The sequence below is a fragment of the Arvicola amphibius genome, chromosome 7 (assembly GCF_903992535.2).
Source record: "Arvicola amphibius chromosome 7, mArvAmp1.2, whole genome shotgun sequence".
Taxonomy (NCBI): domain Eukaryota; kingdom Metazoa; phylum Chordata; class Mammalia; order Rodentia; family Cricetidae; genus Arvicola; species Arvicola amphibius.
The window spans coordinates 79,595,213-79,619,539 of record NC_052053.1 but is presented as its reverse complement, the minus strand read 5'-3'; the positions used below and the strand labels follow the sequence as shown (position 1 = coordinate 79,619,539).

General features: G+C 51.4%; 1 protein-coding gene across 2 annotated transcripts in view; it reads right to left on the bottom strand.

Annotated features, from left to right (window-relative positions):
- The window catches only part of Ccdc88c (coiled-coil domain containing 88C), a 127,596-nt gene extending 104,504 nt beyond the window's left edge, over nt 1–23,092 (bottom strand). For both annotated transcript variants that reach the window (XM_038337617.1, XM_038337618.1), the window contains exons 1-3: nt 22,996–23,092; nt 22,404–22,504; nt 15,785–15,893 (exon numbers count right to left, since the gene is read on the bottom strand). In XM_038337617.1, coding sequence (XP_038193545.1) covers nt 15,785–15,893; nt 22,404–22,504; nt 22,996–23,055 — 270 coding nt within the window. In that variant the 5' untranslated portion in view covers nt 23,056–23,092. The remainder of the gene's footprint in view (nt 1–15,784; nt 15,894–22,403; nt 22,505–22,995) is intronic.
- Nucleotides 23,093–24,327: the final 1,235 nt, after the last annotated feature.

Genomic DNA, 24,327 nt, shown 5'->3' with positions numbered 1-24,327 from the left:
ATGTCCTCAGATCAAGGGCAGCAGGTGGTGACTGAGGGACAGACATCGTTCTAAGTGTTTTAACTAGACTGTCCTACGCATCCTTAGCCCAATCTACTGTAAGTCTCACTTTGCAAATAAGGAAACCGAGGTACAAGGACGTAGAATGACTATCCCATGCCAAGGTGATCGGGCCAAAGAAACCTCACAGCCTCAGACACTAACACAGTGCCGGAGAAAGAACGTGAATGTCTGGTTTTGAACACTGAGAGTGTGGCAAAGCTAAGTCCGCTCCTCTGTGGATTGTGCAGCAGGACAGCACTGACTCCACAGCTGCTGCTGGTGTTTTACTGGCTGAGTTATGTTACTATCAGCTTAGGCCCTGACTCTTTGGCACCTGTGGACTGGCCATCGAGCTGTCTGAAATGCCTAACACAGAAAACCCTGATCTCTGACATTCTGAAACTACATCTGTCGGTTAAGGCTTAGAATGGAGCATGTTTATGCCAGATGGCATCTAAGCCAGGAGCATGCTCACCTAAGGTAGATTCCCAGAGAATTTAACTATCACCCACTTTAAGCCACCAGGTTCCAAGGTGTACAACTGTAGCTTTAATACTTCCACACGCCCCAGGATGCGGGAGCTGGAGCCAGGGTGCAGCCCATGCAAGTCTGGTGGACTGGCTCAGAGGACGCCTGGAGCTGCTGCAGCACCTTCCCCCAGGGCCTAGCTCTGGCCAGACCTCCACACCACAATCCGAACCATATAAGCAGAGTTTACTGAACCCAGGAGAGCACTGACAGCTGTAGCCCCCAAAGCCCTTCTTAGATCCCCATGTTTCCAGTCAGATGCAAACTGTAGAGGCTGCCTTGGTAGAGGCAGCAAAGCCACACGGGCCTTCCTTAGTCTAAAAGTCCACAGAAGCCAACAAGAAGCGGCAGCTGCCTCGGCACTTTCCAGAGCTATTTATGCAGCTTCAGGAAGACGCCAGGCTGATGCCCGACATGGAAACAAGGCAAGGAGTGAAGGAAGCAACCTGAGGAACTGGAGTTGATATAGGAAGTCTGGACTCAGCCGCTGTGGTCTTCAGATTGCTAAGAGGGTGGAGCAAAACCACTTGGGGACATTGCTCTGCTGTCCCCGGTGCTAGACAGGAAGCAGCTTAGAGGGATCAGTGTTCTAGGCTCTCAACTGCATGTCAAAATCCTCTGAGATTTGAGAGAGCTATCAGATACAACTTTCAAGCAATACTGATTTACTAGGTCATCAGGTCAGCTAACTACTGGTCTCTCACTGGGGAAGGGGTCCCCATGCATTCTTTAGGGAAGCTGGAATTGACAGCTACCCCACTGGGTGATCCAAGCCCCTATCACAAGCTTCTGTCTTTCTTTTGTAGGTGTTTTTGGTTTTTTGAGACTGGGTTAAATGTAGTCCAGGGTGACTTTGAACTCCTGGTCTTCCAGCCCCACCCCACCCCCCAACAATGTGATCACTCATGTGTGAGCCACCTTGCCTTGCTAACATCTGTCTTGTCTGACTGACGGTGCTGGAGACAGAACCCAATGCTCGGTCTACAGAAACATCCCAACACTAAGCTACACACCTACTACCCTTTCCAGCCACTACAGTCTCACAAACACCAAGGAACAATGGTCAAGCCCCGGGGTTATCCCAACTATTTCAGAAGTGGGTGAGAAATGGAGTATTCAAGCGAGTTCTAGCCAGTGTATGAGTTTATGTACAGCCAGGCTTCTGATAACTCCATTATGTGGGGCCCTGGATAAGTTCTGCTATTCATTTTGTGTGTGTGTGTGTGTGTGTGTGTGTGGTGTGTTGCAGGGAATACAACCCAGGCCTTCAAATATGTGAGGGAAGCCTTCTACTACTGACCTACATCCGGCTCCCTGGTCCAACTATTAACTCATTTATGTGGTGTCAATCAAGACCTCACCTATGCACAGTAAGAGGGCTGGGCTGGGACCTGCAGCTCTGGGAGGCCACAACCCACTCTCAAAAGCCCTTGACAGTGCCCCTGACCTCTGAGCTCAGGTAGCCTGCTGCATTTGCTTAGGAAAGGGGTTAGACTGTGGACCAGCATTATGGTTGGCTACAGAGGCTCTGGATGCTGGCTGAGCCATTCTCTTTCTATGTCATGTGGATGAGAGGCACGGCAATCTCAAAGATCAGACCAGAGAGTAACAACGCCTGCCGCCTGCTGCTCGAGTTCACAGTAGGAGCTCAAACCGATATATAAACAAGAAACACACATGGCAAGCTGCCAGCCCGTGTGAAACACTGAAAATGACTAAAAAAGGACCGAGACACTCAAACACATGCCGCTTCCACCAAATAAAGACAGAGCTGTTCCAACAGTAGGCCGTGACTCAGGAACACTTGGGGAGCAAGCTGTTAGCTCCTCCCTCGGAGATCCGTCAAAAGGAGTTCCCCGGGTATTAATAACCCTCAGCTGTAAAGGAAGCAAAGAGGACAAAGATTCCCTTCCCAGGGACCGGCTGCAGCCTCAGCAAGACAGTGAACGGTGAACCGCTGTAACGTGCCGAGGCTGCAGGAGGATGAGTGGCGGGTATGTGTCTTCTCTTCTTTCATTATGACTGAGGTGATAAAAATAGAAGGCCAGAAATAAAGTATCCGAGTCCCCGACTCTGCTCAGGCCGAGACATGATACCGGTCCTGACCTCACAGCAGCACTGGGGCCAAGCAAAGCACTGGGGCCAAGCAAAGCCCAGGTTCCCAGGACAAACACCGGGCACTGGGATCCAACCTGCTCCTATTTAAGGAAGGCCAGGGAGAGTCCCTCTAGCTCACCCCAACCTGCTCCTATTTAATGAAGGCCAGCCAGAGTCCCTCTGGCTCACCAAGAGAATCGGGAAGAGAGAAAACACACCCGACCCCCACTCCTTCCATTCTCCCATGTTCCTAACCTCTGTGCCACCCTTCCTCTTGACCCTCCAAACCCTACCCCTCCCCTAGTGAATGCCACTCATTTCTTCCTCTAGAAATAAGTCCAAGTTCAGATCCAAGGCTACTCACTGGCTCAAAAGGCCTCAAGTGCGGAGGGATATTTGATTGTCTGCCAGGTTAATTCTGGATTGATTCAAACATGAACTTCTAAAAAGTCCTCTACTGAGTCAGCAAGACAGCTCAGTGATTAAAGGCCCTTGCTTGGCAACCTGTTTACAGCTGGAACCCGTGTAAGGAGGAAGGAGGGAGCAGACTCCACAAAGCTGTCCTCCATGGGAGCTGGACAGATAGCTCAGTGCTTAAAAGCACTGGCTGTTCCTCCAAAGGACCCAGATTCAATTCCCAGCACCCATATGGCAGCTCACAACTGTCTGCAACTCCAGTTCTAGGAGATCCAACACCCTCACACAGACTACATACAGAGAAAACACCAGTGTACGTTAAATGAATAAATAAATCTTTAAAAAAAAAAAAAAGCTGTCCTCCAAACACCACAGGCACCCCTCCCCCAACACACACACACATTCCCAATAATAAAATGCTAAAAAAATTCTTCCGTACTACCACCAGCCACAGGGACATTTTAGCTGCTACGATTTCTCAAACTAATTGTCTCTTAATTAATTAATTGTCTCAATGCAGAAAAAGCCTTAAACTGACAAAGAGAAATGGGAGGAAGGAAAGGAAGGAGGGAGGAAGGGAAGGAGAGGCGGGCTGAAAGGCCAAACCTGTGTGGTGGTCTGGATGAGAAATGTCCATCCCAGGCTCATGCATATGAACATCTGGTCCCTGGCTGAAGGCATTGTCTGGGGAGATTATGGCTCCCTTAGGAGGTAGAGCCTTGCAGGAGGAAATACTTCCCTGGGATTTGGACGTTTATAGCCTTAACCTACTTCCAGTTTGCTCTCTCTGCTTCCTGCATGCGGGTGAAGATGTGATCGCTCCCCCAACCCGCCTGTCCCCGGAACTATAAGCCAAAGTATTAAGTTGCTCTGCTCATGGTGTCTTATCACAGTAACAAAAACTAACTAATACAACCAACTCTGGTTACTTAGCCTCTCTTAAGCCCATGTGCCTTACGATTAACACCACATGTATTTTCATTAGAAGCCCCTTTTATGCCTTCAAAAAGCTATCCGACACATAGTGACAAGTTCCACATCAACCTAGCCTCCTAAGGTATGCCTGCGGCATTCTCCTCTGTTACGGACAGGGCACTGCAGTGTAACACCTACAGCCACCACAGGGAAATTGAGGAGCACGCCAGACGGCCTCAGGGGCTGTCGCGCTCCTTAAAGAGGTCTCAGGCAGGAAAGCCCTAGGACACTATACAGTGCTGCTGCTGCAGGTCTGAATCGGGACCTCTGAAGTTCACTGTGGAAACCTGACCCCCAAGGCAACAGCACTAGGAGGTGATTAGGGCCTCGGGGCCCTGCTCTCAAGAACTGATAAAGGCCCTTCTAGCAGGTCTCCCTCCTATCTACAAATGAGCCCTTCCCTGGCCCCTCCCTCTCCTTCTGCCACATTAGAGCACAAAATGAAGGCCCTGGCCAGGAGCTGCCCTTGGACTTCAGACTTGCTAGCCTACAGAACTGGGAGTTGACGATCCCTTGATTATATATAGATAACCTTGTCTGTGACCCCTGCTGTTAGTGTTATAAAATGTCCTAACAGAGAGGTTGTGCAGGGTTTGCCAATTGGCTACTCCAAACCAGCACTGCTGGACAAAAGACAAAGCCACAGCTAGCCTGCCACACCCTTCTGACGTGGAACTCAGTCACCTGGCAAGTGCCATTCAAGAAGCCAACCATTGGTCTCACTCTTTATCGGGACTGCAAGGCCAGAGAGTGGAATGGGAGCAGTCTGCTTCCTTCAGCACAAGGGAGTACAGGGTTCAGGGTCCCAGAGGGAAGGAGCTGTCTTCAGCACAGCCACTTAATGCCTTCTATCCTATCGTCACAACCACCAGGATCCTTGGTTTCTCTAAGCTTCCATTTTCATCTCTGAGACAAGAACACGTGTCTTAGGAGGCAGAGGCGGGCATGTCTCTGTGAATTCTAGGCCAGCCTTGCCTGAATTAGGAAGGTCCAGAGGAGTCAAGGCTACACAGAGAGACCCTGCCTCAAACAAAACAAACGTTCATGTCGTAATAAAGAACAAGGTACGTACACAAAGATTCCACACCACAGACCCAAAACTCTCCACTGTCAACACCAAACGCCCGACACAACAGACGGCAAGGTTTAGGAAGATTCTAGAAGCCTCAGAAATCAACCCGCCCATTCTCTAGCGGCCTGTGTGTCAGACTTCTGAGACCCTGAGACACAGAACACTCAGCTCTAGTTTCACATCCTCACGGTGCAACGGTCTTACTGCTTGCCCCTTCCTCTAAGGAAAAGAACGGTGTGTGCAGGGGGTTCTGTGCTGAGTTTCTGAACTGCAGTAACATACATAACATCACAAAGCACTTGGCTCTTCTGGGTGGGTGTACGGCTCAGTGATGCTCATTACACACACTGTTGTGCTGCCAGCCCGCCCTTGGTCTCCACAAGACTTTCCATCTTGCAGAGCTAAATAGTAACTCCCTGGGCTCCGTGCTTAAGAACTAAGGACTTCTAAAACCAGGCAGCCTTCTACAAGACCAGCGCTGAATTTTCTGGAAAGCTGCATTCCTTTCTCTTTGCCTTTTAAAGGTCTGGCTCTACTCAGGAACTTAAAAACCTCACTACTACTCACACCCCTGAACTCACACCAGGGGTTCAAACCATATCATTACCTCATCCTCTCACTCCTGACCCTGAGCTGTGGAAGGAGCCTCTTAAGGTTCCCACCAACCTAGCGCCTGGTGCTTCAGCTCTTGCCTTCCAGACGCTGGACCCAGAAGTTCAAACAGACCCCAACCACTAACCCTGGAAGTAGGGAAGGCTGTGAACAGAGGTCCTGACCTGGACCTCCCATCGCAGGATGGAGCCGAGCAGGCACCTCCATCAGTCACAACAGAAAGAGAAGTGGAAGCTTCACTGATCACATTTCTAATTACGTTCAGTTAAAAACAGCAAGTTTAGAAGGAGATCAAAAGGCCTGTCACGTGACTCTGCCTTGAGAAATCACCGTAGCCCACTCTTTGAACCTCCGTTGATAATAAGGCCCCTGAGTTTCAATACAGACAAAAGCCGAATCATCTTGGTCCGCCCCCACCTGCCTGTGGACCTCTCCGGCGGCTGTGGGCTCCCGAGCTAGGGCGGAAAACTGCTGGAGCAGCTGGGCTGCTTTTAGGAAGGCATCAGTCATATTCAAGCAATGCCACGCAAGTTTGAGGGCGGCAGCTGGCACCAAAGTTCCTGCCCTTGGGACACGGAGACAGTGAGTGGGAGCAGGGACATCCAATGATGGTGATAACAAAAACCATTAGCTGGTTCAGGAGCCTGTGTGGGCTTTCCAGAGGAGGCCAAGGGAAGCAACCATGGGCAGGAGGGAGCTGGTCATAAAAGCAGTCCTGCTCACCAGACACCAGTTGGGCAACAGGATACAGAAGTAGCACGCTGTCTCTGAACTGGCCAGGGAGCTGAGGCCAGAAGTTACCCCAAACGACAGAAAGGGAAAACGCTTGGAATCTGGCAGGGATTTCTGGTTGGCTGCCATGGCAATAGGACCCTACAGAGACTGAGCACGGAGGGCAAGCAAATCCAGTTGTTACCCTCCTCCAGGACAGACGAGGGGAGGCTTTTCTTTTTGCACCCTCAAGCTGCTGCCCAGGCCAGAGGCAACCTCCCCAAGTGAGAACCAATGGTAAGGGCAGGAGGGAAAGAGAGAAAGCTGCAGATTAGAGCAATGACCCCTTCTGAATGAGCCACGTCTCACTAAGGCAGGTCTTCTACGAAGGTGTGGGCATTCTATCCCATATGGTCAGCAGAGCAGGCCGGATTCACCAGAAACCATCAGCCCTCTGACACCTCACGCCTGGGACACCCACGTCCATGACTCAGTCCATTTCCATCTGAACAACGCAACTCTTTAGACTCCATTCATAAAACTCACATAGCATATCTTATCCTCTGAAGGCATGGGGCTACAAGGCCAGCTTAGCACAGGCACTGCCAAAGTGGCCCCAGTTCTGGGCAGCTCACTGGATGCAGGTGTTGACCCGCAGCAAGAACAGGAGATGAGCCTGTAGGCTGTAGGTTTGAAAGGAGGATTTTTATTTTTTTAAAGCTTAAGGTCATTCATTAGGCTTAAACCTTAGAAAGCTCAGGGGAGCCAAGCTGGCTAGACCAAGCTGAAAACAATCAATTTAATTTTTACCTCCCAGGGCTTGAGGCTCTTAGTACATATGACATGTGGCATTTCCATCAAAGCAAACAGAACATAAAAAGCCTACAGGCTAGTGAGAAAACAGCAGGGGTCCTGGAGTGGGATTCAGACTCCAGGGCCTCAGTCAGTTACCTCTATGCAGTCAGGGTCTGAGCCCCTGCCCTGTATCAGGCTCCTCTCCACAAACTATTCAACCATCCAGCAAGGGCAAGAGGTCAGGGGCTTTGTAGGGTCGTGGCCTAGAGCTAGGATCCCTGTGCAGACCCAGAGCGGGCCGCCCACTAGTCCTGGAAATGAAATGATTTTATCTCAAGTATTTATCAAGCAGCAGCTTATATTGCTCAGGCCATTAACACACACACACAAACACACACACACACACACACACACACACACACGAGAGAGAGAGAGAGAGAGAGAGAGAGAAAGACAGAGAGAGAGAGACAGACAGAGAGAGAGAGAGAGAGAGAGACAGAGAGACAGAGAGACAGAGAGAGCGAGCGCAGCTGTGTCTTCATGTGGCGAGGTGAGAGAAACACCAAAGGACCGAGTGCCTAGTTTTTTAGAGTTTCGTTGCTGGTGTCAGCCAAACCTGGGCAGCTCCCTTCAATGTGAAAGTGTGAAGCCACTCCGCATTCTGCGCGTACCCAGAAAGCATAAGCCAGAAAGATCAGAGAGGAAAGGGGCCAGAGGGGCAAGAGACAGGCACACGCATGCACACACACTGCCGATCCGTGAGTCAGAGCAGGCTGCCCTCGGAAGGTCTTTGGATTCACTCCATAAGGCTGCCTGCCCACTACACCTACCAGACCAGAGGGCAGCCCAGCCACCCACCGATCAGACCCATGGTGTAGCACAGTGCTAAGTCCCTTTTAACCCTCCTTGGCAGGCACTGCAGATATCCCCTTTTCAGACAGGAGGGAACTCGGGGAGAAGAGGTGAGCAGCTCGGACTTGGCGCCTGCGGAAGTTGGCGATTACTTTTTCTTACTCTTCTGTATGATCTGCATCTCCTGACGCCTGCTTTCTCCATCTGCACATCCCCCGTCCCCTCCCCTACAGAGTCAGCCGGTGCGGCTGTTGTGATTCACAGATCCCACATATCCAGATCATTTCGTTAAGCCTCCCCATAGCACACGCTACTTCATCTGTGGCTAGGAATGGGCTCACAGGAGTTCCTGGACCCAAATGTGGATCCTGTAGTAGAACTCTCCCTCATGGCCGCCCTCCCACTTTTCAGCTAGTCCCTCAGCTACTAGTTTCAGTTTCCCAGCCAGGGAGAAGCCTGCTGACTCTTCCAAGCCAAGACTAGATCATGACAGCAGCAAGGGATTACTCTCTGCAGACCTCTGCTTTCAGAGTACCCCAACATCCAGAATGCCACCCATCAATCTGTAATCAATCTGTAATCTACTGAAAACTCAAGCCATTAGACCCCTCAGTGTGCACACTATCACAGCCTCTATGTACTTCTTGGAATATCTACAGCCCAAACTATTACCAATAAACTCAGAATCTGGGGTAGGGTGTGGCCTGTCCGTTCCCTCTATAACCCTGGCTGCTCTGATGGTTACTAGAAACAACAGAATGAAATTATCTGGGAAAGGCCAGGGTTCTGAATGCCTTAGCAAAGCCATGGGGGGAAGTTGGGAATCTGTCTTTCTTGAGCCAACAGTTCAACAACAAAAACTGTTATTAGCTTGGCCGTGCACCAGGTAGCCAGCTTTAGGGAGCAACCAAGCTTGCCTGGGCAAATCCTTGTCGGATTCCATGTGATAAACCAGTTACAATCAAATATGCTGACCTTGGCACCGACACCCACCTCAAGGAGATAAGGAGAATCCCCCCCATCTCACTTCAAAATTGAGAACTCCATTTCCTGAATCTGGTCACAAGAGAAGGGGTACTTCTTCCCACCTCCTACCGGATACCACTATTGGAAAAACTATTACACTGACATTCATTCCAGCATGGCTTGAGTCTCACGGTCCTGGGTGCCCAACACCACTCACCAAGACTTGTATAGTGACCACTGTGGACCGAGAGGCTCAGGGACTCTTGGTGTTTGAAGTACAGTATAGCATGTGTGGTTTTAGCTGTAATTTTGCAGGCAGCATGAATTCAGGCTTCTTCCTCAGCAACTGAGGGTGACCATGGCTTCCATGACAACAGCCTTCCCACTCATGTCTGTGCACCCACCACCACAAATAAGGGGCTCACAAACACAAGTCCTCCTAAGACCGAGCCACGGTGGGAAAATCACACCTTAGTGACAATGCACTGGAGATTCTGGACAGGAAAGCAGCAGAGGAGACGTGCAGGTCTCTGGGCTGAAGGGAACAGACCAGCAGCGCAGGAGCCACCACATCACTGGGTGGCATTCTCCACACCTGGGAACAGAGGACCAGGGGCACAGGCCAGCATACAGCTCCAGGTATCCCTGAAAGAAATCCTGGCAATTCAAATCTGGACTCAAGACCAGGAGGAGGAGCCCACAGGAACAGCCCAGACTAATGCACGTCTGCATGCACACACACACATAGTATTCATGTATGTGCATGTAGAGACACATGCATACTCATTCACATTTGCACATATAATGTGCTCATGCTCACTCAGGCGTGCTCGCTCTGTGATAAGCCTCCAATACCTCTGGCAGAATCCCAACTCTGTTAATTACATCAGACCCACCTTTCACCCCTCCCACCAGCTGCAATTAGCCCTGTATCTTGACTTCCTGCTGCTCTGGGGGTGAGGGGAAAAGCCAGCTGCTCCCTCTGCCCAACCCCGGAAATGTTGGTTTCAGAGGTGCCTCAAGCAACCCAGTCCCTGTTTCTTGGGGCTCCAGGCTGATAGAAAATCAGGGGCAGCCCTTTCAAGATGTTTTGGGAAGCAACACCCCCAGCCTAGCACCGGGCTGCACCCACACTGATCTACCCAAGGCAAGCCACCTCCCTACACAGACAGCAGAAGCTTGGCTTTGAAGAAAGAAATTGCTCTAGGCAGCCAACAACTTAGGAGAAACATGCTGATCCCTGTGGCTGAGGTTTCCTCCTTCATAAGTCTCAGTTTCTTAACCTGTAAAATGGGCCCCGCAACTTCTTCCTCTTGAGGATGTGGCTGAAGAATAAGGCAGGCATGCCCTGGTCTCAAGGGAAGGCTAAGCTCCCTCCTGCTTGGTCTCTGCCTTTTGATCCCACTTTGAGCTCCGGCCCCCCACATTCCTGTTGCTATTCAATACGCCTTGACAGCATTTGAGCTGACAACAAAAAGGTGAGGTGAAAAGGAGAGGGGGAAGGGAAGAGAGAGAATGGAAATCAAATTTCCAGGTAGCCTCACATCCAGCCTCCCCAGGAATGTGGCAAGTCCCCAGGGCCAGGGCCCCTTAACCTCCTCCCCAGTCAACACCAGAGCTCAGAAGAGAAGTGGCAGGGATCAGCAAGCCAGGGAGAGGAAAGACCAGAGGAAGTGCGGAGTCCAATGGAGAAAATGACTTCTGTGACCTTGAATGCTTGAGCAGTTAGCTCCCCAGCTCCCGCCTTGGCCTCAAAGCCACGATGAGGACGCCCGGCAGAATACAGCTTTCTTACGGCGGGAATCCCAATGGAGCTGGGTCCGCTGACCACCTGCCCGGGTCTCAAACCCAGGTTCCTCAGCACACACAGCCACAGACCACCAAGCACAAAGACGCTCACTTCCCCTCGGTCTGTGGGCCTTCCATCCCAGCCTCTACCTTGTCTTCTGTCCTGGCGTGTAGGTCACACCCAGCCCTACCCCTGCTCCCTTGGCAGTGCCAACTCATGGTTCATTCTTCACACAGGTCCCTGAGTTTCAACTCAGCCCTTTTCCTTTCTAAAATAAGGAGAAAAACAGCTCCATCCTTTCCCTTTTACAGCTCTGGGTGCGGGGGCTGGAGGGGTACAACCCAGAGGTAGAGTGCTTGATGAGCCTATGTGGTCCTGGGTTTGCTCTCTAGTAAAACAGGTAAGCAGAAAACACCTACGACACCAAAGGCATCAGGACGAGGTTCACATCCACCAGCATGGCACCCCTCACCCTTACCCCCCACCCAGATCCCGTCTCCAGCCTACTTCACATCCATCCTTCGGGTGCCTCCCAGGACACCCCTCCACCAGTCTGGTGCCCTCAAGTCACGGGCAAAAGTGCCACCCCCTAGAGAACGCTGTCAGTCAGGGTCCTCATCCTGCCTGGCCTGTGTTCTGAGACACTACCACGTCTTGTGACAAGCTGCGGCAGCGCTGATCTGATCTCCTTCCCTCAGTATCTCAGGTATGAACAACAGGAGAAAGGCACAGCAAAGATCAGCCCCACAGGACCCCAGCCACACCCACCGCGGGGCCACCAGGGCTTCCTGTCTCGCATTTCATCATTCTGCACACACCCGTGGGGGAGCGGGGTGGGGGCAGGAAGAGGAAAGGAGGGGCCCAGGCAGACTGCTGTCCTCCACTCGGCATTCACACCGTGGCCCACAGGGAAACAGGGTTCCACTGACCCTGGGACAGAGCCCAGTCTGCTGCCTGGGACCCTATGATCTCTCCCCTCCTCCTCCATCCTCAGACTGCCTTCAATGGGTTCCAGATTAGAGAGGGAGCCCACCCAGAGAGACTGGCAGAGACCATCTCCAGCACGGTCTGCCTTACATGAGCGAGGTACCAGCTTTTGCAAAGTGAGCAAACAAACTCCCCCACCCCAGAACTCCGGGCCTAGGGTAGGGACACAGACATGGCCAGTGTTCAGCAGCAGCACGGAATGCGGTCTTTCAAACAGGGCAGCAGGCACAACCATGAAAGGCACAAAAAAGCAATTCACCAGAAAAAAGGACAAGGCCTATAAACAGGGTACTTGTAGCAATAAGGAGCAAACACCCCTCAAGTATTCATGCCCTCTGACCTGGCAACTCCCTGACAGGAATTTACCCTGAGGAAACCAAAGACGAATTTGCTGAAACATTTATGTTCAGGGTGGTACCGCTCATAATTCAGAAAGAGGGATATCGGAAATGTCAACGACAGTTCAGTCACACAAAACATCACACAGGCGCTGACATTCATACAAATGAATGTTTAATGGCAAGGGGAAACACTCACTCCTCCATAAATGAAAAAGAATACACTTCACACAGGCATTGGGAATTACGAACCACACACACAAAGAAAGCAAAGGCAAGCACCAAAATGGTGGCACCCCCAGGTAGGGAGATGACGGGCGAACTAGATTCCTTTGACATTTCCCAACCTGCAGGAAGGAACCCAGGAACAAAACATTATCTGTAATTTCCTCAACTGTAGACGCAAGCTGACCAATCAAGAGGACAAGCCTCCTCCTCAGGCTCTCAAGGCGGCAGCGTGGAAGGTAATTTCTCTGCAAAGCCAATGCGATGTGTTATTCATGAAGCAAGTTCTGTGTGTGCCTGGATTTCTCGACCCCTCAACCAGCTAAGGGAACACCACTTCGTACTCCCCAAGCCACACAACAGAGCTGAGTGAGATTAATATGCCTCTGCCACCAACAATGCCGAAGACCTATCTCCTTCTATTCTTTTTTATTTTGTTCTGTTTCAAGACAGGGTTTCTCCGTGTGCAGCCCTGGCTGTCCTGGAACTCAGACCCACCTGCCTCTGCGTGCACCACCACAGCCTGGCTTTTTTATATTTTTTTAAGACCAAGTCTCATATAGTCCAGATCAGCTTGCCCCTAAACTGTCTATGTAGCCAAGGATGTTTCAATGCTTGCTCTCCCTGTGTTCCATCTCCCAACTACTGAGATTGCAGGTGTGTAACACCCTGCCCTATTCTGGGTTGACTTCTGACAGTGTTTCATTCCAACCAGAAAGAAGGCCCTGTGAGTAATGGTGGCACTTGCTATACCCATAGCAGGTGAAGAGAAGTGGCTTTCATCAGCTGTCCTCTGACCTTCCCACAGAGACTGTGGTACACAGGCACACACACTAACTTGAGAAAAACTATTCCCTTTGTCAAGCCGCTTCTCATTCTCAGCAGCTGCCATATGCTTATCAAACACAACTGCCAAAGAGCTGGCTGGGGCGGAGTTGGAGCTGCATCTTGGCATCTACCTATCACAGAGGCTAAAGGTCACACAATGTAGCTCAGGCAGGGCAATTGCCTAGCATGGTCAAGGCCTTGCACTTCAGGAAAACGGAGCTTGGGGGCTGCAGATAGCACAGCCACTGGGAACACTTGTTGCTCTTGCGGAGTAACCAAGTGAGATTCCCAGTGACCAGACAGCCGCTCATGACACCCCTGGAACTCCACTCCCAGGGATCCATTGCCCTCTTTTGGTCTCCATGGCACAAGGCACACATGCGATGCACTGTATACATGCAGGCAAAACACCCATACCTGTAAATAATAATTTTTAAAGGTATCTTCCAAAAAGCACCCTTCTCACACCCACTGGGGTGATCCCCCTCCCTCCCGGCCATCCCAGACCAAGGAAGGAGCAACAGTTGCTCTTGGTTGGTTGGCTTTGTTAAACAGTCTCACTGTGCAACCTACACAGGCTGCAAACTCGCTGTACAGTGCGGGCTGCCCTCAAGCTCTCCACCCCCCTTTCCTGCCTCCCTAGGCTGAGATCACAGGCAGGCGTGCACCACTGAGCCTAGCTGGGAATGGCATGTGGGCCATTTCATACCACTCTGGGCTACTTTCCAACAGGGAAGCTGGGCAGTGGTTCCTTGGGAAAATGCCCATTGAATACCCTCTTCACATAAATAAGCTATGGTGCTACCCTGGAAGGGAAAAGGGCAGGATGTGCAGTTAAACTTATGGCATGCCCACACGGCACAAAACAAAACCCATTCACCCAACCGCGGGGAGGAAACACTAAACGCGATTGGCGATTGTCTCTGGTGGAAGGCTGACGTGTTGGCCGCCTTCACGGTACTTGTTTCTCAAGCTGTTTATACAGCTTCTAACATGAGAACAGAATTTCTGCTCCCCATAAACCAGAAGGAAAGAATACACAAAACACTGTGCCCAGGTAACGTGCCAGTCACGAATGCACACGTCTCACGAGCTCTTTCTAGGCTGGCAGAATGAGGAGACAGTGAGTGGCCCTTTGCTGCTTCCAGCAAGTACTTAAGTACACTTTGCTTAGCTGGAGCTAGACAGTCACCCAATGCCATCCCCACTCCCAAAGAGCTAAGAGACGACAAGAACACAGGGCCCTCTTCCCCACCTCCATTCTGGTTGCCCAGCTCTTTGTGTGAGTTTCTGGAACCCTAGGCAGCAACCACCTCTCAGTCGCACACTGTCTTCAGGCCTTTCGCTTGGCCCCTCACAGCTACTAATCACTGGCAGCAAGGAGCCCACTGGGCAGGACGCTGCCGCACCTCTGCCTTGCGAGACCACCCCGAAACTGTCATTCACAGGTAGGGGTGCCACAGCCACACTTCTACCTCCCCCGACAGGACAGATACAGTCAGGACAGAATACCCAAGACACTGCCCACTTCTTCCCTCTCCCAGCCCATTTCAAATCCATATTGAAGAGAAGCCAAGGACCCTGCAACATGCGGACAGTCCTTGGTAGGACCTGGGCCCAGGGCAAGCCCAAGACAGCACCTCTGCCACTGGTCTAAAGTCAGCAATCAAGGCAGAAGGAAGCCTCAGCTAACAGGGAGTCCTCGGGTCGGCAGAGACCTCACCACATCTACGAAGACCACTGATTTCAAGCACCAGGACTCAGCTACAGACCAGGGAACTGAAGGGGCAGAGTCCGGCCATAGATCTGTGAGACCCTGGTACCAACAATGGTTCTTGAACCATGGCATTGAGAGTGACTGTGTTTTGCCAGAGTGTCAAGAGGTATCACATGGCAGAAGGCAGTTTCACTGCTAATCAGAGACTCAGAAGCCAGAGGTCTGAGGTCCCCAGCTGTGGCTCGTTTCCCACCAGTGCTGGCCATGCAGAAGAGCTCGCAAACACCCTCAGAGTATCAGCCACCCTGACCGACCCACCCAGCACATCTGACCAAACACAGCAAGCAGTGTACAGTGGACTCTTCACGCCATAAGCCCAAGTTCTTGCTGGCCTAGAGGCACAATAGTTCCATTTTTCGCCCCTAGAGCCCTTTGTGGTTCCTCCTGCCTCTGCTCAAGTGATTCCGGCAAAGAGCTACCAAGTCAGAGGCATAGATCATGCATCCCTTCCAGAGTCCCCAAGTGACACACAGAGAACAGGCTCTTATGGAATTCAAAACGAACCAGTCTGAAATGCAAGAGTCCCCACCCCCAAACTGACACCCCCACAGCAGGGCTAACACAAAAGTACCAAGGGTCAGCAGCCAGCCACCACTTACTCTGGTTTCTTTGGGGAATCCATCTAAGGGACCCCACTGCAAACACATGGGAACTCACTCAAGGGACCTTTGTACACACCTACTTGAGGGGCCTCTCTATACACATGTGGGAACCCACGAGAGGGGCCCCACTCCAGACTCACAGGAACCCCTGGGCCAGCAGAGCGGCCTCACCTGGTAGTAGGTCTTGATGTTTCTCACCAGGATGCTCAGGTTCTGGATGCGCAGGTTCACGTCGTTGTTGACATGCTTGTTGATACGCTGATTGTTGGGCCTGGGGTCTCTAGAGTAAGAAACGGAGTAGAAGTCACACCTCTGGACATCCACTGTACCTCCTTCCCCAGCAGAAACCAGTGCTCAGGTTCATGAGCCTCGCCAATCCTTTGGTGGTCACGAACGTGTGAGGCCGGAGCGCAAGTCAAATCCTAAGTCTGCTCACAGCGGCGCTAGAACCCGGTATGACCTATCATCTCTGCTGCTTCACTGAGGGCCCTGCTGAACACAGCCCTTTTCAATACCGTCCGTTTCCACTGCTGGGAGCACCGTAAGGGACATCCAAGTGTCAAGACTGTGAAAATCAACATACAGACATATAAAAACCAACAGCCTATACAAAATTGCATTTTAGCATTAAAAAGCCAAGCAAAGGCCAGGCAGTGGCGGCTCATGCCTTTAATCCCAGCACTTGGGAGGCAAAGACAGACAGATCTCTCTGTGAGTTCAAGGCCAGCCTGGTCTACAGAGTGAGTTCCAGGACAGGCTCCAAAGCTACAGAGAAACCCTGTCTCAAAAAACAAGAAAAAAAAAATACATGAAACATCAAGAAAAACGGGCTGGAGAGATGGCTCAGCGGTTAAGAGCACTGGCTACTCCTCCAGAGGTACTGAGTTCCATCCCCAACACCCACATGGTGGTTCAAAGCCGTCTATAACTGTAGTCCCATAGGATACCCTTTCCTAGCGTGCAAACATACATGCAGATAAAACGCCCATCCATATACATAATATAAATAAATAGATCTTTTAAAAAAAAAAAGAAAACAAAATACAACATGGGGGGCGGGGGTGCTGGCATATTTTATGGCCTTAAGAATCGAGTTCCACTCAGCGCTGGTCTCCCTGTCATCTGGACTTAGGTTAGTCCTGCTCACGACTTACACTCCAGGAAAACAACGGTGTCTTGACAACCTGACGTCCAGGAGTCTGGGATATGACTGGTGTACCATCACACCCCACAAGAAACGCCAAGTGTGGGGAAACCCCAAGCGTCACTCATTTTCCAACCTCAGGCGAAACTTGGGTCTGGCTGTAAAGACGTCAGCTCAAGCGATTTACAGTTTGGCTCATCGACATGCAGGACAGTGTGGGAAATGTCTGCCAAGAAGACTGAAGTGAAAAGGGGAGCCTGCTTTCCATAGCAAAGGCCTCCCTTCCATCCGCTGTCCTGAGGCACCACCAAGGATAAAGGGCAGGGAACTCAGAGGCCCGTCTTCTCATTTCAAGTGAGCCAAGCCCTGTGATAATGGTGCAGAGCCTCCTCAGGGCTGGTGCGGAGCTACAGAACTACTTCTGGGGCTCTCTGGTTCATTCAAGGCCGCATTAACAGAAGGTGGAGAAACAGAAGGAAAATCTTCAATCATTTGGAATGTCACTGGAAGCAGAAGGCTTTTTTGTAAGCTGTTTAACGGTCAAACTCTGAATAAATACTGGACATATATACTCTGTCTCCACACCATGCCCTAAGCATGCGAACCTTCCCACATGCACTCAGCAGCCCCTGACTTCACAAAGTCCTTCCACAGCCCCTCAAACAGCCACGTGGGTCCCCGAAGGGGAACCAAGGAAACAGTTTTCAGCTGTCAAGTGACAACATCCCTCAATGTCCCCATACCATGATGGAGTCTGGCGAAACCATTTGCCCATTAGGCTTCTTCTAGGGCCCTTAATTAAAAAGGAAACAGAGGCCTAGATCCCCACTGGTGTTAACTTAGGAAAGAGGCAGCATTCTGTATTTCAACTGTAAAGGCATTTTAGCCACAGAAGCCTTCTGAATGTGACAGAAAGGGGCTCTCTTACGGGATGAGCAGCGGTTTCAAGGGACCACACATGAATTTGTTAGAAGCTGCAGGCTCTGCTGATTTCTTATTTGAGGAAAGTTAGGGAATGAAGCGGAGGCTGCACACGTGTTTAGCAAACACTCATCACCCATCCCTAACTTTTTTTTTTTTAAAACTCCTGAGACAGATTCTCATTATGTGGCCCAGGCTGACCTTCAACCTACAATCCTCCTGCCTCAAGCTTTGAAATAACCAGGGCTGCAGGCGTTGGGATATGCACTGTTTCATTATTTCAATCTTGACTTTTTCTTCGAGACAGGGTTTTACGTAGCCCAAGCTGCCTTAAACTTCTGATCCTCCTTCTGCTCTTCCTACCAAGATTCCAAGACTGCATCACCACACTTACTGTGTGTAATGCCAGGGATTGAACTCAGGGCTTTGAGAATACCAAGCAACCGTTTTACCAACGGATCCACATCTACAGCCTCCAGATTCCATCTACATCAGAGGGGCCACATCACAAGCACCAGGTATCTGAAGCGTTAATGTGCACCACTGACAGCCACTCACTTGCAGAGGCTCTGCACACACCCAGGACCTGGGATGCGCGGCCATATCTGTTTTTGTTCTCCCCAGGCATGGGAAGAAACGGCTAATTGATGGAACACTAGAAAAGAACCCTGACATTAGTTATATGACTAATTAGACTAATTATCATGATCATTAGCATTCCCTCAGTTAACTGAGTCTCTCAGGGTAAAGAGCACTTATTAAGAATTAAACCAAAAGTTTCAGCATTGCTTATAAAAGGCAAATCCCCTTCTACCCACTCAGTGTTCCACACTGGGTGCTAGAAATGGGGGTCAGAGGCCCAGGGCTCACAAGAATTTGAACAAGCAATAGGCTGTGGTGAATTTGCCACCATCCTAGTAAAGGCGGAAAGAAGTCAGCAGGCAGAGCCCCTAGTCCACTGAGGCTCCTTCACGAGCAGATAAACACACACACACACACACACACACACACACACACACACGACCCAGCCCTACTTCACTCATACCCCACTAATGACATCTGGATATTAATACACACCATCTTGCTCAACCCTCCCCACATCTACAAAATTCTACCCCTTCATCCCAGAAGAAGAAACTGAGGCTCAGGGGTGGCGTGGAGCAATCTGCCCAGTGTAGTAGAACTAGTCAGCAGTGGAAGCTAGCTCTGCCTGAAGATAGCGCAGCACCCCGGTTTCCCAGTAGTCCTCACAGACAAGAGAAGCACAGCCTGTGTGTGCTCTACACCACTTGGTGGACTCTCTCATTCAAGAATTCTAGCCTGGGCCTCTCCTGAAAGCTGAGCCTACGGGGCTTTCCTGCTTCCAGGTGGGCCTGTGTCAGGGAGGCCAGGGCCAAGAGACTACCCCAGCCTTCTAGAGTTGCCATAGACAATGGCCAGGTGCGGTCACATGACCACATCCAGCCTCCAGATGGCACTGAAGTATTAAGTAACAGCCTCTTATCTCAGCCCACCCCAACCCAGTCAGCCACACCGCTCTGCCATTTTCAAAGGCCACTGCCTCCCAACTGGGGAGAATTTATCAAAAATAGCATAGCAGTCCAGGTACCCAGCACAGTAGGTTACACCCATCCACTGATCATGGTAAGGACCCGATCCTTAGGCAGACACTGCTCCAACTGGGCAGAAGGGAGGCTAAGGCTCTGCCTATATATCACCAGGGAAAGACCAAGGCTGAGAATTGCACGGTTGTTCAGAGACTGAACACAGAGGGAAGGAGACTTGCAGGTCTGAGTTCAACTCAGGAACTACTTGTGGCAGGAGAGAACCAACTCCACGCACATGCACACAAGTAGACTGAAAAACCAAGCACTCTCTATATGTGACTGACTCGCAATGCCATTCCCAGTACTGAGCCAGGCTCTAGCATATCATCTCATTACTCTCCTTAGGGCAGAACTTTAATTCCTGCTTTTCAGATGAGAAAACCGAGGCACCTAGAAACAATCCCAGTGCCACACTGCTCACAAGAAGACGAGCCTGGGCCCAAACCTAGCCCGACCACTTAGGATACCCAATGCTCCGTCAGGGTTCTTTTTGTTTTTCTTTGTTCTTTATTTCCTTTTATGTGCACATTTGTCCATGTGAGGATGTTAGGTTCCCTGGACCTGGTGTTAAAGACAGTTGTGAACTGCCACGTAGGTGCTGGGCATTGAACCCAGGTACTCTGGAAGAGCAGCCAGTGCTCTTAACCACTGAACCATCTCTGCAGTCCTGTTTGTTTTTTGCGATAAGGTCTCATATACAGCCCAGGCTGGCCTGGAATGTATGTAGCTGAGATTGGCTTCGATCTCCTGACCCACTGTTAGGCTTACAGCTGTGCACCACCGTATCTGGCAGAAGAACTCATTCATCCAAGGTTCTTTTAGTTACACACATTTTGAGGTGGCAGGTATGGAGCCCAGGACCCTAGACTCTCCATGTAAACACCAGAAAACTGCAGATGCCTGTTTGTGTTTTTACAGAGGTTACTTTGTTGTTGTTCGTTCTTGTTGTTTTTGGAGACAGGGTTTCTCTGTAGCTTTGCAGCCTGTCCTGGAACTAGCTCTAGTAGCCCAAGCTGGCCTTGAACTCACAGAAATCCACGCGTCTCTGCCTCCGAACTGCTGAGATTAAAGCAAGCATCACAATCCTGCCATAGCCTAGCTAGAGGTTACTTTTACAAGAAGTAAAAGGTGGGCATCTTAAATCACAGCCTGGAGCTTGGGAAAACACATTGCAGGGAGCCATTCCACAGGCCCCCTGGCAGCCAAGCCCCACCCACTTCCGGAGGCCTGTTACCTGGTGCCAAGTTATGATTCCCTAGAAGCAGAAAATGATGATAGGCAGGTCCAGTGCCCACCCACTCCTGCCTGTCCTTCCCGGTACAGGACAGTCACTCATTGTCTCTGCGGCTGTCCCGGGGCTGCTGCATACCGGCCAGTCCTTCTTCCAGAATGATCGCATTAGCACACCGAAAACTACTAGGAAGAGGAGCTGCCGACCCTTCCGCAGAATTTAGCCAGGGCCAAACGCAAACAAGTGATGAATCGGCCTTTTTCTCAGAGAGGTCCAACAGGCTCCCCTGATTTACAGGCAAGTGGTAAAGGCTTCAGGAATTCCAAAGGTCAGGAAAGAAAGAGAACCGGGCCCTGGGCTTTTGTTCTCCCCAGTGCCTCCGTGTAGCTCGGTAAAAGCCTGGAGGACACTGCTGTGTTTCCTAATTAAACAGCCACAAGCTTTACGGGGATAGGCTGAAGTTGTCCTTATACCAATGCAACCCACTCATTCTCGGGGTCTGACAGAATGGGGAGAGAGTGGCCAGAACCCAAGCCTGCCATGAGGCAACCCCAGAAAAAAACATTTTCATCAGAGTCCAAGACACACAGCCAAAGCCAAGAACAAATGTATTTCTTTAGAATCTGGTCAAATGCTGGAGGATCGTGGAGACAGGGTTTCTCTGTAGCCCTGGCTGTTCTGAAACTCGCTCTGTAGACCAGGCTGGCCTCAAACTCACAGAGATGCCTCCTGAGTGCTGGGATTAAAGTCATGTGCCACCACTACCTGGCAGAAGAAATTTTTTTTAAAAAAAGGAAGGAGAAAAAAAAAGAAAAAAGAAAAAAAGCTGGGTGGTGGTGGCGCATGTCTTTAATCCCAGCACTAGGGAGGCAGAGGCAGGCGAATCTCCAAGTTCAAGGCCAGCCTGGTCTACAAGAGCTAATTCCAGGACAGGCTTCAAAATTACAGAAAAACTGTCTCAAAAAAAAAGAAGGAAGAGGAGGAGGAAGAAGAAGAGGAGGAAGAGGAAGAGGAGGAGGAGGAGGAAGAGGAAGAGGAGGAGGAAGAGGAGGAGAAGAAGAGGAAGAAGAAGAAGAAGAAGAGGAGAAAAAGAAAAGAGATGACAGTTCCACCACTGTGACATCAAATGTTGAGCCATCTAATTGGGAAGGCACCCCATACCTGCCCCCAGCTACAAATAGAGACTGTTTTTAATTAGCTAATGAATAACTGAGTGTGGCACCTCCATCAGCCCCAGGTGAGTGGGTAAACGGAAAGGCAGGTCCACAGAACACACTGAGGTGTTTTTATTTCGCCCCAAGTGCCCGTGACTCATACTGACACTCACTTCCAATATGATCCCTGAAGCTTCTAAGTTAAACACAGAATGTAGGAGCCAACACCTACACGGTGATAAGATGTCAGATAGACAGGCTCTGCAGAACTCAGCAACGGATGTGGTCAGAGGCAAGTAAAATCTACAGAGACCCCATTTAAGGCCAAACGGTCCGGCACGGCTGCCTAAGTGCCTTCTGAAGCAGACTTCTGAAATGACTGCATCTGCCCGAGCAATTGGCAAGAGAAGGGAGGCTCAGAATTCGGTTACCAAGCCACAGTGAAACTTCAACCACATTGCGACGCCCAGACCCACCGGACATTTCCTGTAATCAGACCCTCGTTACAGTTCTGGGTCTTCCCCAAAAGAAAAGGGACTTTTAATGTCAAGGCTCAGACCACCATCAAATCCTTGAGTTTGCAGACGAGTCAGTTCCAAATTCCTTAATTGAGAAGGAGACAGGGAGAGTCCAGCGGCCCACCTGCAGGCACCCCCCCCACCTCCCTGACCACCTGGCCTTCAAACTACAATCTCAGGCTTCCGAAAGCATCCTCTCTGAAAAGACAACTTACATTTGCAACATGATTTGGTTCAAAAAGATGCCATCCACTAAATCCATGTACAGAGTCAAGTTGTCCTGGTGGCCACTTCCAAACGTGCCAAAAGTTTTCACCTGTGGGGAAGCAAAGGCACGTCGGTCTGACGCTGGGGGACAGGCGGGCCAGGGATGTCACCCACCATCGCGGCACCCTTCGCAGGCAACAAGCCCACCCTTCCCGAGGGCTGTCCCCTTCACGCGCCAGGCAACAGACACAAGACAGGAGGAAAACTTCTGGCTACTTTTCTCCAGCGTCCCGGAGCGCGAGGGAAAAAAAAAAAAAAAAAAAAACCAACCCAAACAATCGAACAAAAACAAATAAAAGGGACTTTTTCAACGCATTTCTCACGTCTCGGGTTCACTGGAAAGCAGCGCTCCCAGCCCGTCGCTCCGCGTCCCCACTCGGCGCCCCCAGCGCGGGACTCCGGGCTTCAGGAGCGCACCCCCCCCCCAAACACCCCGAGCGGGAACAGGTGCGCGCTCCCGAATGAGAAGGCCACCCGCCACGGAGCCACCCGGTCCCCAGCGCCGCCGCACGGAGTGGAGGAAGGCCAGGACGCGCTCACCCAGGTCACCAACGGGCTCTGCAGGAACAGCTCCACGAGCTGCGACACCGTCACGTCCATGCTGAGCCGCGGCCGCGCCGCACAAAGCGGCTCGGGCAGCCGGCGGCGGGCGCGGGAGACAAAGGCGGGGCGCGAGCCCACGGTGCGCGGCTGCAGCCCCGCCCGCCCGGGGAGAGCGAGAGGATGGGGGCGAGGGGGGGGGAGAGGGAGGGGCGACGCGGTCCCTTCCTCGGCCGCTGCCGGGCGCCCTGCGCAGCCTAGTGGAGCGGAGCCCAACGGGGCGGGGCGGGGAGCGCGTGGGGAGCGGGGACGCGAGCGGGGAGGGGCGGGGCCACAGCACGTGGCGGCCCTAGTGCGCGGGCAGGTGCAGCCTGCGCGCGCAGACCTGGGCGCGGTGTTGGCCCGGGAGGGAGAGGGGCTCGGTGTTATCCTCGGGCTACAGGATCGCACACCGGTGCAGACGCTCAGCCGTCTCCCGGGCTTCCCTCCCTTGTAGAGGTTCCTTTAGGATGCAAGCGGTGTGGCCGGCTCACCCGTGTGCACCCCCTGCTTTGGCTCTGCCCTCCCTCTACCATTGCACCAGGGGTGGAGAGCCTGTCCCGGGCACAGCACCTTTGAGGCAGGGCCCCCAGCACGATGGTCGCGGTGCCCCCTGCTGGCAGGGTTGTGTGCGTGGTGGACTCGCAGCCCCACTCCCTCTCCACTTCCTGGAAATAACTTCGCTCCACCAGCTGGGCCGTTGTTCGATGAACGCTACATGACTGACGGATTTAATCCTCAGTGAGTCGTGAGAGTGTTAACCCGAAGCCCCTGGCACGTTGCGTAGCGAGCTACTCAGTGGCTGCCCTTTGGCTAGCAATTTTACAACATGGCTTTGTCACATAGGGGTGCGACATCTGCTGATGACATGTAGTATTACAGTTCCGCCTGACGGGAAAGCATGTTCATCGACTGTAGCCGCTCATAGACTGTAAGGGTCTGAGAATTGTAAAAGTCATGGTAATTAAAAAAAAAAAAAAAAGGCGGGGAAGGGGATGTCGGAGATTAAGAACACTGATGCTCTTTCCAGAGGACCCAGATTTGATTCCCAGCACCCACAGGGTGATTCATAGCCATCTATAAATCCAGTTCCAGGATCTGATGCCTTCTGGCCTCCTGTGGGCACCACACACACACGTGGTGTACAGACATTTATGAAGACAGAACACTTAAAAAGAGTAAAATAAATTTATCTTTTAAAAAAAAGGTGGGGTGGGCGGGCGGTGGTGGCGCACGCCTTTAATCCCAGCACTCGGGAGGCAGAGGCAGGTGGATCTCTGAGTTCGAGGCCAG